The 23,791-nt window shown below is 44.2% G+C and overlaps 1 protein-coding gene across 2 annotated transcripts in view; it reads right to left on the reverse strand.

Annotated features, from left to right (window-relative positions):
* Window positions 1–23,791, reverse strand: part of LOC106608004 (echinoderm microtubule-associated protein-like 6) — a 92,316-nt gene that overhangs the window by 9,314 nt on the left and 59,211 nt on the right. The window contains exons 19-37 of one of the 2 annotated variants that reach the window (XM_082976469.1): window positions 17,594–17,705; window positions 17,134–17,261; window positions 13,942–14,083; window positions 13,602–13,754; window positions 13,266–13,397; window positions 13,070–13,158; window positions 12,600–12,776; window positions 12,249–12,453; window positions 11,976–12,102; window positions 9,731–9,745; window positions 5,926–6,004; window positions 5,631–5,760; window positions 5,410–5,508; window positions 4,589–4,762; window positions 4,217–4,425; window positions 3,906–4,063; window positions 1,305–1,419; window positions 469–657; window positions 85–257 (exon numbers count right to left, since the gene is read on the reverse strand). In XM_082976469.1, coding sequence (XP_082832595.1) covers window positions 85–257; window positions 469–657; window positions 1,305–1,419; window positions 3,906–4,063; window positions 4,217–4,425; window positions 4,589–4,762; window positions 5,410–5,508; window positions 5,631–5,760; window positions 5,926–6,004; window positions 9,731–9,745; window positions 11,976–12,102; window positions 12,249–12,453; window positions 12,600–12,776; window positions 13,070–13,158; window positions 13,266–13,397; window positions 13,602–13,754; window positions 13,942–14,083; window positions 17,134–17,261; window positions 17,594–17,705 — 2,606 coding nt within the window. The remainder of the gene's footprint in view (window positions 1–84; window positions 258–468; window positions 658–1,304; window positions 1,420–3,905; window positions 4,064–4,216; window positions 4,426–4,588; window positions 4,763–5,409; window positions 5,509–5,630; window positions 5,761–5,925; window positions 6,005–9,730; window positions 9,746–11,975; window positions 12,103–12,248; window positions 12,454–12,599; window positions 12,777–13,069; window positions 13,159–13,265; window positions 13,398–13,601; window positions 13,755–13,941; window positions 14,084–17,133; window positions 17,262–17,593; window positions 17,706–23,791) is intronic. The other variant, XM_014205648.3, reaches the window with a different exon arrangement.

Here is a 23,791-nt window from a genome sequence, read left to right on the forward strand (position 1 = left end):
GGGTTGAGCCAGGAAGTAGACAATTGTCTAGTCAAAGTGCAAGAGCCCAGCTCCAGGTGGCTCCTATCTCTCCTCAGTTCTTGCCTGATGTCCTGTATGGCAGCACTGCGGTCTCGTTTCTTGGCCCACATCTTAAGTGAGTTGGTGAGGAGGATGATGAACTCCCCATTCTTCATGCCCACAGACACCATCTCCCCATCAGGACTGTAGCTGGCACACTTGGCTGGGTGGCCCAGGCTCACTTTGTTCAGCAGTTTCTATCAAGGAAACAGACAAAACATGAGACATAGCCTTAGAATGGCCACATACCGTCCTAACTAAATACAGGTGCAAAGGAAACTAAGAACACAACTAAACTGTAATTTGAGATTCAAAAAAGTTGTTTCAGCGAATAAATGATGAAAGACATTCAATGTAAGTGCAAATGCAACTTCACTCAGCAGACCATAGTATTTCTCTGTGTTGTACCTTGTCGGCCAGGTCCCATATCCGGATGGTTCCGTCGTCACTGGCGGAGATGAACAGGTCTTTAGAGGGGTGGGTGGCCAGGCCCCATATCTCGCCCTGCATGTGACTGTTGATCAGGATGTTGGACGCAGCGTTCTTCTCCCCCACCTCAATGATCTCACCATCCTTTGTGCCTACCAATATCTTACCCTGGTAGACAGGCACACAAGAAGGTTACTGTTTTTGACCCTTCAGAACCCTAGTTGAAGCTATAGACGTAAAATAAACGTAAAAACTTGACGTGAAAGACTGGTTCAAACAACATGTCACATCTCCCATACTACTACTGTAAAGGTGGCTAAAGCTGCTGGGTAGGCTATGAGCTTCTGAAGGTTGCCACAGTATGGGAAGAACACCAGCAAAGCCAATTCCAAACAAATGACTCAGCTATCTTTTTTCGATTGAAAAAATAAGGGATTTTATTCGCTGCATTATTACCTTCTCTGAACTTCAATATCCCAACAAGGAGCAAGTGTGTATGAAAGAGCACCAAATAGATTGTGCAGTTATAAAGGCCCCAAAATTCTGACTCAAAACCAAGTCTTATCTAATGTCTAATCATTAGTCTATCCAATGAGAAGATATTTGTAGCTGCAGATGAGAAGGTACCTAAAATGTTTTTATGATATCAAATTAAAATACAATGAATTCTGTTTTTTAAATAATATAGCTAGCTAGTGTACTGTATATTTATTTCCAAAGGGAACTTTGAGGGAGTTATTTTCAGGTTTAACATTTGCTGTACGCTTGCTTATAGTCTTTCCCACTGGGGTGTGTGCTGGCTGTGCTGAACTCACCTTGCCTCGACAAACGGACCTCACACACTCAACAGTCTGTCCCGTCTCGAGCTGGAACGCTCGGCAACGTTTCATCTCCTGGTCCCACAGTTTCACTGCACCGCCCTCCTTTGTACTGAGAAAGCATGTGCCGCACGCACGCACGCACGCACGCACGCACGCACGCACGCACGCACGCACGCACGCACGCACGCACGCACGCACGCACGCACGCACGCACGCACGCACGCACGCACGCACGCACGCACGCACGCACGCACGCACGCACGCACGCACGCACGCACGCACGCACGCACGCACGCACGCACGCACGCACGCACGCACGCACGCACGCACGCACGCACGCACGCACGCACGCACGCACGCACGCACGCACGCACGCACGCACGCACGCACGCACGCACGCACGCACGCACGCACGCACGCACGCACGCACGCACGCACGCACGCACGCACGCACGCACGCACGCACGCACGCACGCACGCACGCACGCACGCACGCACGCACGCACGCACGCACGCACGCACGCACGCACGCACGCACGCACGCACGCACGCACGCACGCACGCACGCACGCACGCACGCACGCACGCACGCACGCACGCACGCACGCACGCACGCACGCACGCACGCACACACACACACACACACACACACACACACACACACACACACACACACACACACACACACACACACACACACACACACACACTTTACTAACCTTGTTGATTCCCGTTCAAAATCCTATTTTCCCTAAACCTAAACTGGGTCTGTGTCCCAACTTGGCCACTCCATTCAAAATGTTCTGGACATGCCACGGAATATACAGTTGAAGTCGGAAGTTTACATACACTTAGGTTGGAGTCATTAAAACTCGTTTTTCAACCACTCCACAAATTTCTTGTTAATAAACTATAGTTTTGACAAGTCGGTTAGGACATCTACTTTGTGCATGACACTAGTAATGTTTCCAACAATTGTTTACAGACAGATTATTTCACTTATAATTCACTGTATCACAATTCCAGTGGGTCAGAAGTTTACATACACTAAGTTGACTGTGCTTCTAAACAGCTTGGAAAATTCCAGAAAATGATGTCATGGCTTTAGAAGTTTCTGATAGGCTAATTTGCATCATTTGAGTCAATTGGAGGTATACCTGTGGATGTATTTCAAGGCCTACCTACAAACTCAGTGCCTCTTTGCTTGACATCATGGGAAAATCAAAAGAAATCAGCCAGGACCTCAGAAAAAAATTGTAGACCTCCACAAGTCTGGTTCATCCTTGGGAGCAATTTCCAAATGCCTGAAGGTACCACGTTTATCTGTACAAACAATAGTACACAAGTATAAACACCATGGGACCACGCAGCCGTCACACCGCTCAGGAAGGAGATGCGTTCTGTCTCCTAGAGATGAACGTACTTTGGTGTGAAAAGTGCAAATCGTTCCCAGAACAACAGCAAAGGACCTTGTGAAGATGCTGGAGGAAACAGTAAAACGAGTCCTATATCGACATAACCTGAAAGGCCACTCAGCAACGAAGAAGCCACTGCTCCAAAACCGCCATAAAAAAGCCAGACTATGGTTTGCAACTGCACATGGGGACAAAGATTGTACTTTTTGGAGAAATGTCCTCTGGTCTGATGAAACAAAAATAGAACTGTTTGGCCATAATGACCATTGTTATGTTTGGAGGAAAAAGGGGGAGGCTTGCAAGCCGAAGAACACCATCCCAACCATGAAGCATGGGGGTGGCAGCATCATGTTGTGGGGGTGCTTTGCTGCAGGAGGGACTGGTGCACTTCACAAAATAGATGACATCATGAGGAAAGAAAATTATGCAGATATATTGAAGCAACATCTCAAGACATCGGTCAAGAAGTTAAAGCTTGGTCGCAAATGGGTCTTCCAAATGGACAATGACCCCAAGCATACTTCCAAAGTTGTGGCAAAATGACTTCAGGACAACAAAGTCATGGTATTGGAGTGGCCATCACAAAGCCCTGACCTCAATCCTATAGAACATTTGTGGGCAGAACTGATAAAGCGTGTACGAGCAAGGAGGCCTACAAACCTGACTCAGTTACACCAGCTCTGTCAGGAGGAATGGGCCAAAATTCACCCAACTTATTGTGGGAAGCTTGTGGAATGCTACCCGAAACGTTTGACACAACAATTTATAGGCAATGCTACCAAACACTATTTGAGGGTATGTAAACTTCTGACCCACTGGGAATGTGATGAAATAAAAGCTGAAATAAATCATTCTCTCTACTATTATTCTGACATTTCCCATTCTTAAAATAAAGTGGTGATCCTAACTGACCTAAGACAGGGAATTTCTACTAGGATTAAATGTCAAGAATTGTGAAAAACTGAGTTTAAATGTATTTGGCTAAGGTGTATGTAAACTTCCAACTTCAACTGTATCATCATCATCATCATCATGGACACAAGAGGAGAGTGTTAGCCAGTGGAATTCCAGATGTGGTTTTGGTGCTATTGTGTGTTGTTGTTTTGGTTTGATAAGGAATGGTGTTATAAGAGGATCATTGAGTTGATCCTCAGTGGTCGTGCAGCAGTGCGGTACTCACGGCCTCTCCTTGCCCCCTGTGACGATGAGGCCGTCTCTCAGTGTGGTGTACATGGTGAACACTGGCCCGGTGTGGGCTTTAGCCACGACACGAAGCAGGAAGTGATCTCTCCACACGTACACATCCCCGTTTATGGCACCTGTGAATGTTAGGTTATTCTGGAGGAAGAGAAACCACACAGGTATGATCACAAAACTTCAAATGTATCTCAAATGAATCACAGAAAACATGGTAGATTATATTAGTCTAGGGTTAATCAAATCCAATAAGGCAGATTAAAGAGTTTAGTAAAAAATTCTGTCAATACTCACAGCACCGAAGGCCACAGATAGCATGGTCTGCATCCTGCCGTCCTCCACTGAGCCCACCACTCCCTTTTTATACATAAGAGAGCCTCCAGCCAGTGTCCAGAACTTGATGTGTTTGATGCCAACAGACACAAACTGAGAATCAGAGTCTGGCCGGAACTCCACTACGAAGATCCTGTCTGGATGGCCACCTTTACTGGTCACTTTAGCACCTGGACGGGAACACACACACACAAGCAAAAACACACTTCTAAGACCTGCTATTTACAGTTTACTGAATGATATCTAACAACATTGTTACGATTAATTATCACAAAAATCCACTTATCACAGACCACCATCTCACTGTATATTACCAGGGTCAGAATGTCTCACCTTCCTGCCAGCGCCACACAGTGATGGTGTGTTCAGGCTCCACCCCCACAGAGAGCAGCAGCTTGCCTGTGGCGCTGAAGTTGACGTAGCCCACCCCCTTAGTGTGAGAGCAGCGCAGGATGGACAGTGTCTGTTTACTCATTGCGTCCCACACGTGGATGGAGGGGGTGGTGCCTGCAGTACAGAGAAAAAGATCATACTCTGATCAAGTATACAGGAATGCAGCATGGAGCAATAAAGGCCAAATAATTGTCTGTAGTAGATAGAATGTCTCGGCAGAGTCTAGGTTGAAGCAATATGGAACAATACAGAGGGATAATTACTGGACAAACTAAGGATAGAAAACAGAGGACAGCCCACTGGGAAAACTGTAGGAGAACAGCAAGGAAAGGGTAAACCTATAGGGTAAAACTGTAGAACACATCAGTACAAGGGGCAATCTGGAAGGTGTTTTACCTGGTAGGTCTGTCACTTCACCTGTGGTGTGTGAGCGATGGGAAATTAGGCAGCAAAATAACAATTGAAATCTAAAGTGAGTGCTTTTTCAGATGCTGCTGAGGACATTATGATATAAAGCACCGATACAACTAATTCTAGCACCAAACAAAATGAAAATGTGCCAATGGAGACTGAACCGTTCACCAAAAATGGCCCCGAAAAATTAAAAGATGATAAGGCATTCAATATTAAGCTCTTTCTCTCATGTGCACACATTCAGCCCATGCACGAATGCTACGAATAAGTACATGCAAAGTACATATAAACACAACCACAATCAAAATAAAATTAAACACGTTCATTCACGGCAGTACAGGACATACCAATCTGTCCTGTAGCGATTATATTTTTGTATTTTGGATGTTGATTGACGGTCAAACAGAGGATATCATCTGTATGTTCCAAGTAGAAACTCTGAGTCCCTGAGGAGAAATAGCATTAAACACAGAGTTCATCTTCATCTTATCATGTACATTCCTATATATTACAAGCCCTGAAGTTAATGTTGAGTAGGGTATCCAAAAGTGTGGCCATGTAGCTCTACCGGTGGTGAGGCTGTGCACCATAGCCGTGGCTGCTGTGTGGAAGACAATGTCGGCGCCGTCGTTGAGGTAGTGAAGGTTGTTGCGACAATCAAAGCCCCTGAACCCAAACACGTGGTCCAGCACCAGGTCCTGAAAGTACACACATCACCGACCAATCACATCCCGCTGTGCACCAAAACTGGCCCAACACTGGTTCATTACAAACAGTGAAAATGTAACATGAACATGCAAAATAGGGTTGAGTACGACGTCAGAGTTATTCAGAGTTCACTTTAACGCCACTGTGAGACAAACCTCAACAAGCTTCTTCTTTTTGGTGATATTGTTCTTCTGTAGCTTCTCTGGTTGGGGAGCAGCTCGGCTAACAGGAGGCCTGCAGAGAGTAAACAGGTAGAACTGCCTCACACAGCTGATATATTGGACAAATATATTAACATGTTTACCACAGAACTTTAAAAAAAAAAAACAAGTCATGTTTTCTCAGAACAATTTCATTATAGGACACAGCAATGGCACATAAAGGATAGAGTAGGCCAAGTTCTAAAGAGGCTGTCTGGTCTGACATGAGGTAGATAGAAATAAAAAGATGAAGAAATATAAAAGAGGGCACGTGAGAAAGAATAGACCTATGGAGTAAACTGCAGCTTGAGCAACTCAGAGAGAACAATCAGTCATATCACTCTGAATAGAAACATTGTTAAGCATTGCTACAGTATATCATTGCTTGTTCATCACTCACAATAGGCCTTACTGTTTATAAATACACAAACATTCAGTGTGCCCCATGACACTATTGATACTACACAATGTCTATAGACAGATTCAGTGCCACATAATGGAATAAATTGCATACATCAAATGAAATTGTCCCATTACATTTTCCACATTTATGAACTTTGGCCAGCCGCTGCACACACACACATATCACCAAGGTGACACATCACATTCACAACATCAACAAGCGTCAACTTTCACATAAGGATCACACCAATAATGACACATCACACCAGTTGGCTGAGGTTACACTTAACATGTATGGCAATGAGCCACAGAATGAAATTCCACTCAGTCAGTCTAGGAGCTCTGCACTGCCGCCTGCAGCACATGTACATCTGCCTCTCGGTGAGGCTTCCCTGTATTTCCCTCTCTCTGTCTCCCCCCTTACTGTGATTGAAAACTGGAAACTAGCTGTTACTGGCAGAGAGGTTTGGAACTCTTTCTTATTGGTCTATTAACTAATTTACCAACTGGTGATGTCACCTGGCAGGCCAAAACTCCATCCCAACACAACAGGCTTAAACATTCAGGTGGTTTTTCAAACACAGAAAGGGCATTAACATAATTTTCACAATATTATTCCAGTCTCATAGTGTGGAAATACAGTATATAGAAAACAGGAAAATCACTTGGTTGACTGCACTGGGCCTTTAAGGTGAGTGGAATTCCACCCTCCTTAAAAATGAAGTTATGGGATGTGTTGTAAAATTAGATTTCCTAGATGGTGTTGGTTACCACAGTGATGTGGCCTTGCTGAGACCTGAGGTCCATGGTCACACTTAGGGTTTAACAGACTGATCTTGTTAAACATCTGACTTATATTGGGGCGGCAGGTAGCCTAGTGGTTAGAGCGTTGGACTAATAACCAAAAGGTTGCAAGATTGAATCCCTGAGCTGACAAGGTAAAAATCTGTCATTCTGCTCCTGAACAAGGCAGTTCACCCACTGTTCCTAGGTGGTCATTGAAAATAAGAATTTGTTCTTAACTGACTTGCCTAGTTAAATGAAGGTCAAATAAAAACTAGCAATACTATTGATATCTGACACAAAAACACAGGGCCATTAGAGGAAGAATAGAAGTTATTGCTCCTAAACATAGGTTCACGGAAATCTGAACATGCTTCCGTGCGCACAGACAGAGAGTCTACAAATGAACAGAGAAACACATATGAAAGTAGACCTTGAGATTAAAATCCCACAGGAGGTTGAACAGTGCAATGATGATGCAGCAGGATTAGTAATACAGCACCACCACTGTGAGCATTTTTTATTTGATTTATTTATTAAGGATCCACATTAGCTGCTGCCAAGAGGTATTGATATGTTTAAACCACCGAGCTGTCTATTTAAATGACTAGCACACAGCTCAGACACCCATGCGTACCCCACAAGACATGCCACCAGGGGTCTCTTCACACAGTTGCCTTGTATAACTACAACCGTGTCAAACGGTTGCACAAGACAAGGTTCCAGGTCACTGGTAAAGCACTATAGCCCAAAGGTGATAGCTGTGATCACATACATAGTTTACACAGCTGACAGACACTACCGTTCTTCTCTGTTGGTCTGAACAGCACTTTATAAGCATTGTCTGGATGACCTTGCATGACAGGGAGTTAATATTTCCATCATTTACTTTCTCCTGTTTCATTCTGAAATCAGACTCCCTCTTCCACATATGTTTTAACAATATTTTTGGTGACGGTGTCTACGTGCTCTGAAATAAGTTCAATCAGCATATCAGAGTGTAGCGTTGCTACACATAACACCACAGATTGAATATCTGTACAAGTGTAGTAATTAACTCCTGCAGACTGACTGCAACATTTTTCATGCTGAGCCAGGATTGTATGATCATACAGTGACATGGACTGGGAGTCTGGGACGTTGTCTAATTCCATGTCTCTATCTGAACAGAAAAAAGAAGATGAAAAGAAGGATCCGCCCCCTGGGTGTGAAACTCTGCAGTCTGGATGCAAAGATGCAGTTGTGATCAGATGGGAACGAGATGAGCCGACTGTCACCATGCAGGACAAACATACAGAACAACAGAACATCACAGAGAAACAGAGACACACTTGGACCTGGAGCCACAGTTTACACACAGTGTGATAGACACAAGTAGCTCACTTTACCTGGATCCCCTTGAGAGCAGTGGACAGAACCAAGTGAGAGGTTTAGAGGACACAGGTCGGAGCCCGAGGGGACTCACTATACTACAGTATAGCTATAAGGCTCATGCAACAAGCAACCTGGAGAGCTATTAGGCTGTCATTTTTGCCTGCTGCAAACCATGCTCTGACTGTTAGCATACTGTCAGCATGCCAGAAAGAGAGACTGCTCAGAGGAGAGGTGTGGAATGAGAGAGTGTCCCAGTCTAAAGAGCAATAAGGGGAGGGGGTCATACCCTGGGGTCCCTGTGCAAACTGTGCAATAGTACTCCTATGAGAGGGGGGAGGAGGAGGGGCGCAGGGAGAGAGAAATGCGTCAGTGCCTCTATCTCATCACCCAAGGGGTTATGGGAAAACAAGGTCCTGCAATGTCTGGGGCCCCACAAGAGGGAGTGAGGAAGAGAGAGGGGGAGAGACAGAAACAGATAGAAAGGTCTCCTCCAGCACCACTTGGTAGATCAATTCTGTACTCTTAGTGCTCTCTACACCCAAAAACAAAATATATTATTATGATACAAATGACACAAAAATGAGAATCTGAAATAAAATGTGTTACTCATGCAATTCCCATGACTTCATGTTACTCAGAATTTGAGGAGTTTAAGCAAGCTGAGTGATATTAGGACCCATAGGCTATGGGAGGTTATGCCCATAGTTCAAATAAATAGATGACTAGAAAATGTTTCAGACCTGCCTCCTGTAGTACCATTATAGGACATGAATGAATAAACAAACACTTTTCAAATTACAGGTACAGGTTAAAAAGGAATAATAAACACAGATTTGTTTGTTCCATTCTGTTGAAATAACAACACCATACTCTATTGAATGTTAGATATTCTATCTTCTGCCCACTCTACTACTATCCTTGTCCTGCACATCTAAAGCCCTGTTTATAAGCCTGGTTCTAATATGCTTCCTTCGTCCTGCTCTTGTCCTGATCTTGTCCGTTTACACTTTACAATCAGATCACAATGTATCTTGTAATCATCTACACCAGTCTAACAATGTGGGCACAATCAGAATGTGGACAAGATCAGGACAAAGGACGCGTGTTAGCACCAGGTATAAATGGGACTTAATGTATGGGAATACCACCCACATCCACATCCCATATTTAGCACAGAATGTATGCATTAGATCATACTTACTTGACAATGCCCTGCCTCCAAAGGAATGCAAGTTAAAACACAATAGAGATATTAGGTGTTTCTGCAGACAGAAGTGTGCCCCAGAGTCATGGGGATCACAGATAGTAAGGTTGGGGGGACAAATCAGCATGTTACCATGGAGCTGACTAACCCCAGAGAATACAGTCTGTTATACATTCATCAAGGACTAGGAGCGCAAAACTGAACACTCAACTTTAATGGTGTAGTAGACAATGGAGGCCATAGGGCAACAATTGACCCTATTAGCTATAATATCAGGGTTTGTAGTAACTGCAATCACTGTTTATTGGTGGCTAGAGAGAGAATATCTAGCTACAGTACTGCTTAATGGGGTTAGTACTGTGCAAACATGCAAATTGCTGAATTAAGTGTACACAAATCATAAAGGGATTGATAAAATAATCATACCATTTTATTGTAAATCATGCACGGTGTATACTGCATTGGATTTTTCACAACAATACTTCTACTTATTGTACATACCACACACACACACACACACACACACACACACACACACACACACACACACACACACACACACACACACACACACACACACACACACAGTAGAGTATATACTCTATACAGTCTCAAAGCAACTGAGATCATACCAATGATACTGTTATGTATAGACCACATATCGGTATCATAGCAACATATATCACACAGAAGTGCCAGAGAGCACACCTGCTATACATGCACATAACATTATGCAATACATTGACTAGATTCCTACACAAGCCACAAATACATGCAATCTCATACTGTAAAACCACACAGATTATGACCCAAACACATACATCCAACAATCCACAAATAGATGGACAACATATAAAACATGCACACAGCATACAATATCAACGGGTTACACCCACAATACATGCCCAGGACAATCCATCGTATCATAGCAACAGAGCTGACTAATATAGAGAGGGTATTGGAGAGAGAGGACACACATACACTCATACAGTGCAGAAAGACATTACATGGAAATGGTGATAAAGATCTTTATATGAGCATAGAATTATGTCTCTTTTTGTAAATCCTTTTTAGGGGTTAAGTTGTACAGATAGGTAAAGAGTAGCCTATAATGTCTATCAAATGATTAAATCAGGCCTCATACTCCATTTGAAATAGCCTAACATGAAAAAACACCCCAAGCAGCCTTCCCTTACTCTGCAAATGATGTCAGCTAAGCACTAAAAAGTCAACTCACTCTGTATCATAAAACGCAAGACCAAATTCTATATCCATGTCAATCCTACAATGACCACCTCTCAGGCTTTACAAAAGGATAAATACAGTAGATGTCAGTTATACTCAAACAACACCAAGATGTATATTGATAGGTAGGAGGTAACTAAAGTTGTATCAAATGACAAAAAAGACAGGTGCAGTTTCTGTTTCTGACACCAGAGGGCTCTATAAGCATTCCTTTAAGCAATAAGGCCTGAGGAGGTGTGGTATGTGGCCAATATACCACGGCTACGGGCTGTTCTTTATGCACGACACAACGAAGAGTGCCTGGACACAGCCCTTAGCCGTGGTATATTGGCTATATACAACAAACCCCCGATGTGCCTTATTGTTATTGTATTATTTTAGGGCTCCCGAGTGGCGCAGTGGTCTAAGGCATTGCATCTCAGTGCTAAAGGTGTCACTACAGACCCTGGTTCGATTCCAGGCTGTATCACAACCGGCCGTGATTTGGAGTCCCATAGGTCGGCACACAATTGGCCCAGCATCGTTAGGGTTTGGCCGGGGTAGGCCGTCATTGTAGATAAGAATTTGTTCTTAACTGACTTGCCTAGTTAAATAATGGTGAAATAAATAAAAATATATAAACTGGTCACCAACGTAATTAGAGCAGTAAAAATAAATGTTTCATCATACCCATGGTATTTGGTCTGATATATCACAGCTATCAGCCAATCAGCATTCAGGGCTTGAACCACCCAGTTTCTAATTTGAGATAATCATAGTGTTGGCTGCTGATGGTAGCCTGATTAGGATCAAGACGTTAATACAGTCTTTTGAGGCCTAAAACAACAGCTAAAACTTGACCGTTTTTTAAATTGTCACTGCTTCAGACTTTTTCAATTGTTTTAAATATACACACTCAACACAACAGTCAGGAGCCAAGACACTCTCTAATGTTTAAGCTCTATCACTTTGAGTGACAACAACCAGTCCAAACACAGAAGCTGGCATGGGGGTGTACCTTTCCTCTGCCGACACCTCCTTCAGTTGCTGGTGGGGTTTGATGCCACACATGTCCCGGATGCTGACAGCATAGATCTTAGTGGTGTAGTCAATGCTCTTCTCCCTCGCCACATCACTGTCATACCCTACAGACACGCCCACAGGGATAGACTTTACCAATTAGAGCAGTTTGTGAAAAGTAGGATTTGATCAAGATGTTTGTTGAGAATGTATTCGAGTTTTGAGAGAAGATTGTACTGTATGGATCAGTAGTCTAAAGGCCGGCGTTTACCTCCGTCCTCCTCAATGTCATCGTCTGACTCCTCACTGTCCACAGGGTTCTCCCTGTGACCCTCTCCGGTTCTCTCCAGGGCCCAGATCATCAGCGCTGTGTCAGCTCCGCCGAGCGTCAGTAGCATGGCATCATCTTGTCCCCATCGAACATTGGTTACATGGGCACTGTGACCCATGTACTTCTTGAAGCGTGCATACTGACCCTGAGGAGGGAGCAGACAGAGCCCACGAAAAAACAAGAGACAACATTTGACTTGAATCAACAACAGAGTCATGTACCAGCGTTGGGGTCAATTCCATTTCAGTTCAAGAGAGTAAAATTGAATTGAACATCTAGTGCCTGTCTCACCCTGGCTGGATAGCTGAAGAGCTTGAGGAAGCCAAAGTCATCTCCGGTAGCAAGCAGCTTCTTGTCTTTGGTCAGTGAGGCGGCGTTGACGTCTGTGATGTCACTGTGGGTGGGCCAGATCCCCTCACAGGTGGGGCCCAGGACACACGTCCAGGTAGCCCACTCCATCTTCTCTATCTGACAGGCGGAAACATGAATGCACGCACGCACACACACACACACACACACACACACACACACACACACACACACACACACACACACACACACACACACACACACACACACACACACACACACACACACACACACACACACACACACACACACACACACACACACACACACACACACACACACACACACACACAGTTAAACACTGCCTCATGCTTTTATGGGGTGTCCATTAATATTTGTGGTCTAGCTGGGAAAAATTACAAGAAAATTGCAATCTCAGTTGGGTCTCTTACCTCAGCATTTCGTATGGTTTGTCTCTTGCCTCTTGGGGCTTCAAAGAATAATTGCTCTTTGGCACCTGAATTTACTTGCAGCAATTTACCTATAGAAAAAAGAACAATCTCAGAATCAAAAGACAAAATTTGAGCTTGTATCTACAGAATACTTATGGGAATCCATGCTCTGCTTCCAATTACACCATAAACTCACCACGAGAGTCCCAGTCTATATGAGTGATATAGCTGGAAGCTCCTTTACAGATTCCCACCCTCTTGCTGGACAGCACATTGTAGATATCCACAAAGTTATCATGAGAGGCCACTGCAAGGTATTTACCAGCATCTGAGGAGGAAGCCATAGAACAAATAATTAATACCTCAGCCAGGTGGGCGAAAATGCTATTCTGTGAAACCTCACTTCATGTTTTAGGAAAAGTTTAACTCAAATGAACCTTACTAATAAAATACCTATGCATATTAGCAGTGTTATGAAATACAGACAACAATGAATGTACATTTCAATGATAAGTCAGTTGTCAAAGGTTACCTTGTGAAAACCTGACGTCAGAGATGGACTCCTTCCTGTGATGGAAGGACACCAGGTCCTCCAGGGTGTCAGAGTTCACCACCAGGAAACTACCATCGTTGAGGCCCACTGCTAAGGCTTTCCCATCAGGGGAGAAGGCACAGCATCTTCCACCTGATACACACACACAACACAACACAACACACACTTATACACTTCCAAAATGGAGATACAGACATAGACTGACAGACACAGAAACAGAAGGTGACACTGGAGTGCCTTATGTCTGTTGATGATCATGGGAATTAATGACTCGCTTAATGACTCATTAGTTGATGAAGATATCAACATTCAGCAGTACCTTTTTTAAGTTTGCGAACGGCCACCATGCGGTGGTTGGTGGAGAGCTCCCATATCCGCAGGGTTTTGTCGTCACTCACTGTGGCACATATGGGGAGCAGGGGGTGAGCAGCGAGACCCCACACCTCGCCTTCCATGTGACCCTGTAACCATAGCAACAGACGGACACACACAGCTGTCAGTCAGTCAGTTGACATGCCCTGACCTACACCTAATCCATTTGACACACCTGTCACCCACAAAATCACTCGCCATTTTTCTCAGGACAATACATCGTGCTCATATTGAAGTGGGGTTTGAGCGAGAGACGGTACTTTTGAGACAAAACAAAAGCCCAATCGATCACATCTCAGATAGCTGCAGTCATTTTACCCAACAACACATCCATACTGATCCTTCATAACCCATCCCTATCAGCTCTGTTCACCATGGCAACAGAGCACAGGTACCTGACCGCTAGGGAGTCTGGAAGGTTCTGACTCTGAGCTTTAAGAGTTGGGCTGCACCCATAGGAGGGAACTACCACAGAGAAAGCAAGCAAGCATACACACACACACACACACACACACACACACACACACACACACACACACACACACACACACACACACACACACACACACACACACACACACACACACACACACACACACACACACACACACACAGTCATTATACAAACTACAGTAACTGTCATCTACAATGCAGAGATGGGAAGTTCGCCTCTTTTTACTGAATCAGATCTTTTCGTCTTGTTCAGTCAAAATAACAAATCTTTCGACTCATTTTGTTCATTTGAGTCTGTAATGCCCAGAGCACGCAGGACCCCCTACCTGCGAACGATGAACTGAAAACTCGAAAGAGTCATGATTCTACAAGCTGTCATTTGTGACTGAGACTGTACATTTGTTGATTGCTAGGCATACAAACAAGATCATTTCTTGATGATACATTTGAAACGAGGTCTAGTTGTGGCCGCAACTGGACTAGATTGTGAACGAGATCTTAGCAGAATGCATTGCTTGACTGCCGTGAGGGTGATAAGCACAATATCGTTTGCGAACTGCAGCACCCAAACAGCCCCCAGGCAGCACCCCAAATAATTTGTTCTTGAGTTGGAGTTTGTTGAGCAGAGGCTGTGTGTATGTTTTGGATCTACGAAGCTGTGTCCATCATAACATTTAATAATCAATTGATTGCATTCATTATTGCACCATGTGATCAATTAACAGTTCTAAACTTGTCTTTTTCTCCTCTAGGCTGCCTGCAGCAATCTATTTTCCTGCGCGCATATGACAGACAGTTCAAATAAAATAAAATCTTATTGGTCACATGCTTCGTAAACAACAGGTGTAGACTAATAGTGAAATGCTTACTTACAGGCCCTTCACAACAATGCAGAGAGACAGAAAATAGAAAAAAAATTGAAAAGTAAAACACGTAATAATAAAAGTGCCAGCATTGGTTTGTGGTGGTAAATAGACAGCTACAAAAAATACAGATGAAAACTCTCTTGGTAAATAGTATAGTCTACAACTTACCATGAGGTATTCTAACTCAGGCGAGCAGAACCTCGAGACGTCCTTAATATTAGAGATTGTGCAACAGCTGTCGTAAACAGACACACCCCTCCCCCCTAACCTTACCCAACGCTGCCATAAAGTCTTGACTATGCATAGAAAAACCAGCTAGATGTATATTATCCATGTTCTTGTTCAGCCACAAAACATAGGATATTACTTTTCTTCTGGTCCCGTTGATAGGATAGTCTTGAACGGAGCTCGTCCAGTTCTTTCTCTAGTGATTGTACGTTCGCCAATAGAACGGAGGTGTCACGCTCTGATCTGTTTCATCTTTCCTTGTGATTGTCTCTCCACCCCCTCCAGGTGTTGCTTACTTTCCCTGGTGTATTTATCCCTGTGTTTCCTGTCTCTCTGCCAGTTCGTCTTGTATGTTTTCAAGTCAACCAGCGTGTTTTTCCCGTGCTCGTGTTTTCTATTCTCTTTTTGTAGTCTTCCCGGTTTTGACCCTTGCCTGTTTTTCTGGACTCCGTACCCACCTGCCTGACCCTTCTGCCTGCCCTGACATCGAGCCTGTCTGCCACTCTTTACCTCTTGTGGACTCAGAATCTGGTTTTGACCTTTTGCCTGTCCACGACCATTGTCTTGCGTACTCCTTTTGGATATTAATAAACAAAGACTCTAACCATCTGTCTCCTGTGTCTGCACCTGGGTCTCGCCTCGTGCCCTTATAGGAGGGTAGAGGCAGATTATTTATTTGCCTCTCTTACGCCGTCTTTTCCTTTTCCGAGTCTCTGGGATTAGGCCCTGGTCCAGGGTGAGCAGTATGTCCTGCGCCGCCGACTCGTTGATGTAGAAATACTAATCCAAATCGAAGTTAGTGATCACTGCTCTGATGTCCAGAAGTGTTTTTCGGTCATAGGAAACAATAGTGGAAACATTATGCACAAAAAAAGTTAAGATCAGTGCAAAAAACACACAAAATGGTCAGGAGCCAGTAAAACAGCAGGTATCCATTGCAGCACCATTCTTGGGTTGTTGGTTGGAGCAGGTCTCCTGAGCCGCTGAGCCGGAGGACTGTGTATTAACCCTGCTGTAGAATTAATTGCGGCCAGCAAGTCAAACGAACGACTAAAACGAATGATTCGCTCAGAAAAACGAATCATGACTCTCTAGTCAGTAAAACTAATTGTTCGCAAACTGCACATTACTACTACAGAGGCCATATGCAAGCCTTGTGCACACAGGAGAGGAAAAACCGTGACAGGTTTGACAATAATAAGGAAGAAGGTATTGAGATATTAAGCTATGAACTATTCCTCAACTGGGCTGGATAATCCAGAGGGGGAACACAGAGCTTTTCGGAGCCAGCCAAGTGGCAAACTGTTAAAGCCTGCCTCAGATATGCAAAGATATATTTCTGACTGCAGTCCCTGAGTGGAGAACACAGGAAATAGGGAAGAAGCTAACAGATCCAGAAGCCTGAGTAGGTGGAGAACAGACAACACTTGAGGGCTGCTGTTTTACTGCAGGATGCTGCTGTAAAAATGTCTCTAACCCAAATTGGGAAAACCAAGTAGAATAAGTAAAACACACCACCCTAGGTGTTTCAGCTGTATGCACACACACAGGCACAGGCCCACAGATACACACACAAACAAACACACACACACCTGGACCAGCAAGGTCATGGGTCCACTCTTGTCAATTTCAAGTATTTCTCCGTTCTTGGTTCCCACCAGGATGTGTCCATGTCCCAGAGTTATGGCACGGATGGAGGGGTTGTCCTCCAGGAGTAGCCCTGGGGGACGCACACAAATAGCACTGTAAAGACTTACAGTGCTAAATCCTCTCAGATCGATAGCAGCAGATCCATGTGAAATATAACTGCAATTCCACATGAGGCCAAGAGATAGCAACACTAAATGTAGGAGGCAAAAGTGGTCAATGATGGTTACAGTATCTATTGAATGTTTATGGTCAAATTTCAAACACATTATGCTTCCTGATACAGGTATGTGCTTTACATGGTCAGTGTGAGCTTCAAGAGAGAACTACAGCACTTCTCAGACAGTGTTTCTGTATCTGTCATAGACTCTTTCAGTTACTGTAGGGCAGAGAGTGTTATCCTACCTTTAGATCCCGGGGAGAGGGCTGCTCTCTTGATGGCGTAGGTCTTTAGGCACCTCTCAAACATGTCGTCCCACAACTCCACCACTCCGTCCTTCCCACCTGTCACAAAGCCCTGGAGGGAACAACAGCAGAGGGACGTCACCCAGTGTACTCCAACTCTGACAACCACACTGAGGAAAACTTTCAGTGATGAGGGTCGGATGAGACAGGGGCTCTGACCTACACTAATCTTCTGCCTGACATCTTCTCAAGAGGTCTGTCTGAACTGCTGCAGTATGCTAGGGGGTCAGTTTGTCTTGAAACTGAGAATGTAGTGTTGGGTGATGAAGTGCATGAGAAAAGTATGGATGGAGGGAAGACAAATGAAAAATACTGTCTTTCTCTGACATCTTTCCCAACACACAGAAGCAGCTGGGAATTACAATTACTATTCTATTAGCAGGCAGGGCCTGTCAAGGATTTGAAGCAGCAGCAACAACAACAACACATCAGGAATTCAGCGGAGGTCTCTACCAGGAATGGCCTCCCACATCCGCCTTAAGGCTACTTCTCTGATGAAAGGTTTCAGTAAAAGCATCACATATACAGTACCAGTCAAAGGTTTGGACACACCTACTCATTTAAGGGCTTTTCTTTATTTTTTACAAATTTCTACATTGTAGAATAATAGTGAAGACATCAAAACTATGAAATAACACATATGGAATCAAGTAGTAACCAAAATAGTGTTTAACAAATCAAAATATATTTTATATTGTATATTCTTCAAATTAGCCACCCTTTGCCTTGATGACAGCTTTGCACACTCTTGGCATTCACTCAACCAGCTTCACAAGCAATGCTTTTCCAACAGTCTTGAAGAAGTCCCCACATATGCTGAGCACTTGTTGGCTGGAAAAGCAGCCAACAAAAAAAGTGCCAAGGGAGCCAGTTTGGATTTTGGCGTCACTCCTATCAAATCCCATTGAGAGCATACATCATTGACAGAAAAACTTGAATTGTTGCATCTCTTTGTGTTGTTGTCCTCCGGTGCCTTGCTAGCTAAAATCATCCCTTTCCTAAATTAGATGGAGATAGAGATTTGGACTAATGATTTTACTTAATTCTCCATACTGGCCAATGATTATAACAGCGATTCTGATCCAACCATGAATTCATACATTGTTGTGCCCCTGGCCTGAGAGGATGGAAGTTCAATATGTAGCTAGATGTAGAAAGATAATGTTAACTAGCTAACGCTGCCCATGAATGGAAGTTAGGCTAGCGAGCAAGCATTTTAGCCAGGTAGCCTAAGACAACAAAAAATAAAAGCGTGTATAGTATGACAGAGTGATAGACTTTTTCGTCAACATGAAAGAGAAGAGGATGGCTTTGGCGTTTCTCTACAAGTAGGGTGAGTCAACATGTTATTCTACATGCACGAACGCACACACACACACACACACACACACACACACACACACACACACACACACACACACACACACACACACACACACACACACACACACACACACACACACAGAAATCAGAACCATGGACAGCCACATGATATTTAGCTTACGTTGGTTGGACTAAATTGTTTTTTGTATCTTTAAGTTGTCCCTGTATTAGACTAAGCAGAGGTGATTTGATGATGTTGAAATGTTGAAGTTGAAATGGTGCTGGCATAGTGAAGGCAGCTTCTGTTGTCTTTGTGATCAAACAGCCTTTGATATTATTGACCATTACCTGTTGTTGAAGAAATGCATGTGTTATGGCTTTTCAACCTCTGCCATATCGTGGATTCTGAGCTATCTATCTAATAGAACTCAAAGGGGTTTCATTAAATGAAGCTTCTCTAATGTCAAACATGTAAAGTGTGGTGTTCCGCAGGGCAGCTCTCTAGGTCTTCTACTCTTTTCTATTTTTACCAATGACCTGCCACTGGCATTAAACAAAGCATGTGTGTTCATGTATGCTGATGATTCAACCATATACGCATCAGCAACCACAATTAATGAAGTCACTGAAACCCTTAACAAAGAGTTGAGGTCTGTTTTGGAATGGGTGGCCAGTAATAAACTGGTCCTGAACATCTCTAAAACTAAGAGCATTGTATTTGGTACAAATAATTCCCTAAGTTCTAGACCTCAGCTGAATCTGGTAATGAATGGTGTGGCTGTTGAACAAGTTGAGGAGACTATATTACTTGGCGTTACCTTAGATTGTAAACTTCATGGTCAAAACATATAGATTCAGTGGTTGTAAAGACAGGGAGAAGTCTGTCCGTCATAAAGAGATGCTATGCTTTTTTGACACCACACTCCAAAAAAACGGGTTAAGCTGTAGCTGGCCCAAACAGAGAGGCACATCTTGCTCTTCATTGTAATCAGAGGGCTGAGGTAAATACTATGCATGCCAGTCTCTCTTTGTCACGTCCTGACCAGTAGAGGGGTTATTTGTTATTGTAGTTTGGTCAGGACGTGGCAGGGGGTGTTTGTTTTATGTGGTTCAGGGTGTGTTTTGTGTATGTGTTTAGGTAGAGGGGTATTTGATTTATTAGTCCAGGGTTTGTTAGAAATATACTAACATAGAACATATCTAGAACATATCTAGTCTTTTGTATTTCTATGTTTAGTTAATTGGGGTTGGACCTTCAATTGGAGGCAGCTGGTTATTGTTGCCTCTGATTGAGGGTCCTATAATTAGGAGTTTGTTTTTCATGGGTTTTTGTGGGAGATTGTTCTTGTTTAGCTGTTTTGCCTGACAAGACTGTCAAGTTCGTTTTGTTTTGTATGCGTTGTATGTGTTTTCCTTCTTCACTATAATAAAAGAAGATGAGTATACATTTTCCCGCTGCGTCTTGGTCTAAACCCTACGACACCCGTGACACTCTTGGTCAAACAGATGGTTTCCAGGTGTTTGATTCCATTTTCTCCATTCCGGTCATTATTATGAGCCTTTCTCCCCTCAGCAGCCTCCACTGGGGCCCCTCCACCTATTCGGGATGCATTGTTTCAGTTTGAAATGACTCAATATTTTAGACAAAAATTGGACCAATGTAACTAAGGCTGAGAATGTCAATACAATCAAACTAGCAAGGGCAAGGACTCTTCCTCTGTTCCTCTGGCGATGTAGAGGTTAATCCAGGCCCTGCAGTGCCTAGCTCCACTCCTATTCCCCAGGCGCTCTCTTTTGTTGACTTCTGTAACCGTAAAAGCCTTCATGCATGTTAACATTAGAAGCCTCCTCCCTAAGTTTGTTTTATTCACTGCTTTAGCAAACTCTGCCAACCCGGATGTCCTAGCCGTGTCTGAATCCTGGCTTAGGAAGACCACCAAAAACTCTGAAATCTCCATCCCTAACTACAACATTTTCAGACAAGATAGAACAGCCAAAGGGGGCGATGTTGCAATCTACTGTAGAGAACTCGCAGAGTTCTGTCCTACTATCCAGGTCTGTACCCAAACAACTTGAACTTCTACTTTTAAAAATCCACCTCTCTAAAAACAAGTCTCTCACCGTTGCCGCTTGCTATAGACCACCCTCTGCCCCCAGCTGTGCTCTGGACACCATATGTGAACTGATTGCCCCCCATCTATCTTCAGAGTTCGTGCTGCTAGGTGACCTAAACTGGGACATGCTTAACACCACGGCCATCCTACAATCTAAGCTCGTTGCCCTCAATCTCACACAAACTATCAATGAACCTACCAGGTACAACCCCAAAGCCGTAAACAGATATCATCCTAACCAACTTGCCCTCTAAATACACCTCTGCTGTTTTCAACCAAGATCTCAGCGATCACTGCATCATTGCCTGTATCCGCAATGGCTCTGCGACCAAACGACCACCCCTCATCACTGTCAAACGCTCCCTGAAACACTTCAGCGAGCAGGCCTTTCTAATCGACCTGGCCCGGGTATCCTGGAAGGATATTGACCTCATCCCGTCAGTAGAGGTGCCTGGTTATTCTTTAAAAATGCCTTCCTCACCATCTTAAATAAGCATGCCCCATTCAAAAAATGTAGAACCATGAACAGATATAGCCCTTGGTTCACTCCAGACCTGACTGCCCTTAACCAGCACAAAAACATCCTTCTGCATTAGCATCGAACAGCCCCCGTGATATGCAACTTTTCAGGGAAGTTAGAAACCAATATACACAGGCAGTTAGAAAAGCCAAGGCTAGCTTTTTCAAGCAGAAATTTGCTTCCTGCAACACAAACTCAAAAAGTTCTGGGACACTAAAGTCCATGGAGAATAAGAGCACCTCCTCCCAGCTGCCCACTGCACTGAGGATAGGAAACTCTGTCACCACCGATAAATCTACTATAATTAAGAATTTCAATAAGCATTTCTCTACGGCTGGCCATGCTTTCCACCTGACTACCCCTACCCCGGTCAACAGCACTGCACCCCCTACAGCAACTCACCCAAGCCTTCCCCATTTCTCCTTCTCCCAAATCCAGTCAGCTGATGTTCTGAAAGAGCTGCAAAATCTGGACCCCTACAAATCAGCCGGGCTAGACAATCTGGACCCTTTCTATCTAAAATTATCTGCCGAAATTGTTGCAACCCCTATTACTAGCCTGTTCAACCTCTCTTTCGTGTCGTCTGAGATTTCCAAAGATTGGAAAGCAGCTGCGGTCATCCCCCTCTACAAAGGGGGGGACACTCTTGACCCAAACTGCTACAGACCTATAACTATCCTACCTGCCTTTCTAAGGTCTTCAAAAGCTAAGTTAACAAACAGATCACTGACCATTTCGAATCCCACCGTACCTTCTCCATTATGCAATCGGGTTTCAGAGCTGGTCATGGGTGTACCTCAGCCATGCTCAAGGTCCTAAACGATATCTTAACCGCCACCGATAAGAAACAATACTGGGCAGCCGTATTCATTGACCTGGCCAAGGCTTTCGACTCTGTCAATCACCACATCTTCATCAGCAGACTCAACAGCCTCGGTTTCTCAAATGATTGCCTTGTCTGGTTCACCAACTACTTTTCCGATAGAGTTCAGTGTGTCAAATCGGACGGCCTGTTGTCCGGGCCTCTGTATGGGGGTGCCACAGGGTTCAGTTCTTGGGCCATCTCTTTTCTCTCTATACATCAATGATGTTGCTCTTGCTGCTGGTGAGTCTCTGATCCACCCCTACGCAGACGACACCATTCTGTATACTTCTGGCCCTTCTTTGGACACTGTGTTAACTACCCTCCAGACGAGCTTCAATGCCATACAACTCTCCTTCCGTAGCCTCCAACTGCTCTTAAATACAAGTAAAACTAAATGCATGCCCTTCAACCGATCGCTGCCTACACCTGCCCGCCCACCCAGCATCACTACTCTGGACGGTTCTGACTTAGAATATGTGGACAACTACAAATACCTAGGTGTCTGGTTAGACTGTAAACTCTCCTTCCAGACTCACATCAAACATCTCCAATCCAAAGTTAAATCTTGAATTGGCTTCCTATATCGAAACAAAGCATCCTTCACTCATGCTGCCAAACATACCCTCGTAAAACTGACCATCCTACCTAGCCTCGACTTTGGCGATGTCATTTACAAAATAGCCTCCAACACCTTACTCAACAAATTGGATGCAGTCTATCACAGTGCCATCCGTTTCGTCACCAAAGCCGCATATGCTACCCACCACTGCGACCTGTACGCTCTCATTGGCTGGCCCTCGCTTCATACTCGTCGCCAAACCCACTGGTTCCAGGTCATCTACAAGACCCTGCTAGGTAAAGTCCCGCCTTATCTCAGCTCGCTGGTCACCATAGCAGCACCCACCTGTAGCACGCACTCCAGCAGGTGTATTTCACTGGTCACCCCCAGGGCCAATTCCTCCTTTGGCCGCCTCTCCTTCCAGTTCTCTGCTGCCAATGACTGGAACGAACTACAAAAATCTCTGAAACTGAAAACACTTATCTCCCTCACCAGCTTTAAGCACCAGCTGTCAGAGCAGCTCACAGCACCTGTACATAGCCCATCGATAAATAGCCCAAACAATTACCTCATCCTCTACTATATTTATTTATTTATTTTTCTCCCTTGCACCCCAGAATTTCTACTTTGCACATTCACCTACTGCAAATCTACAATTCCAGTGTTTTTAATTGCTATATTGTATTTACTTCGCCACCGTGGCCTTTTTATTGCCTTTACCTCCCTTATCTCACCTCATTTGCTCACATTGTATATA

Source organism: Salmo salar, chromosome 01 (assembly GCF_965601325.2).
Source record: "Salmo salar chromosome 01, fSalSal1, whole genome shotgun sequence".
Taxonomy (NCBI): Eukaryota; Metazoa; Chordata; class Actinopteri; order Salmoniformes; family Salmonidae; genus Salmo; species Salmo salar.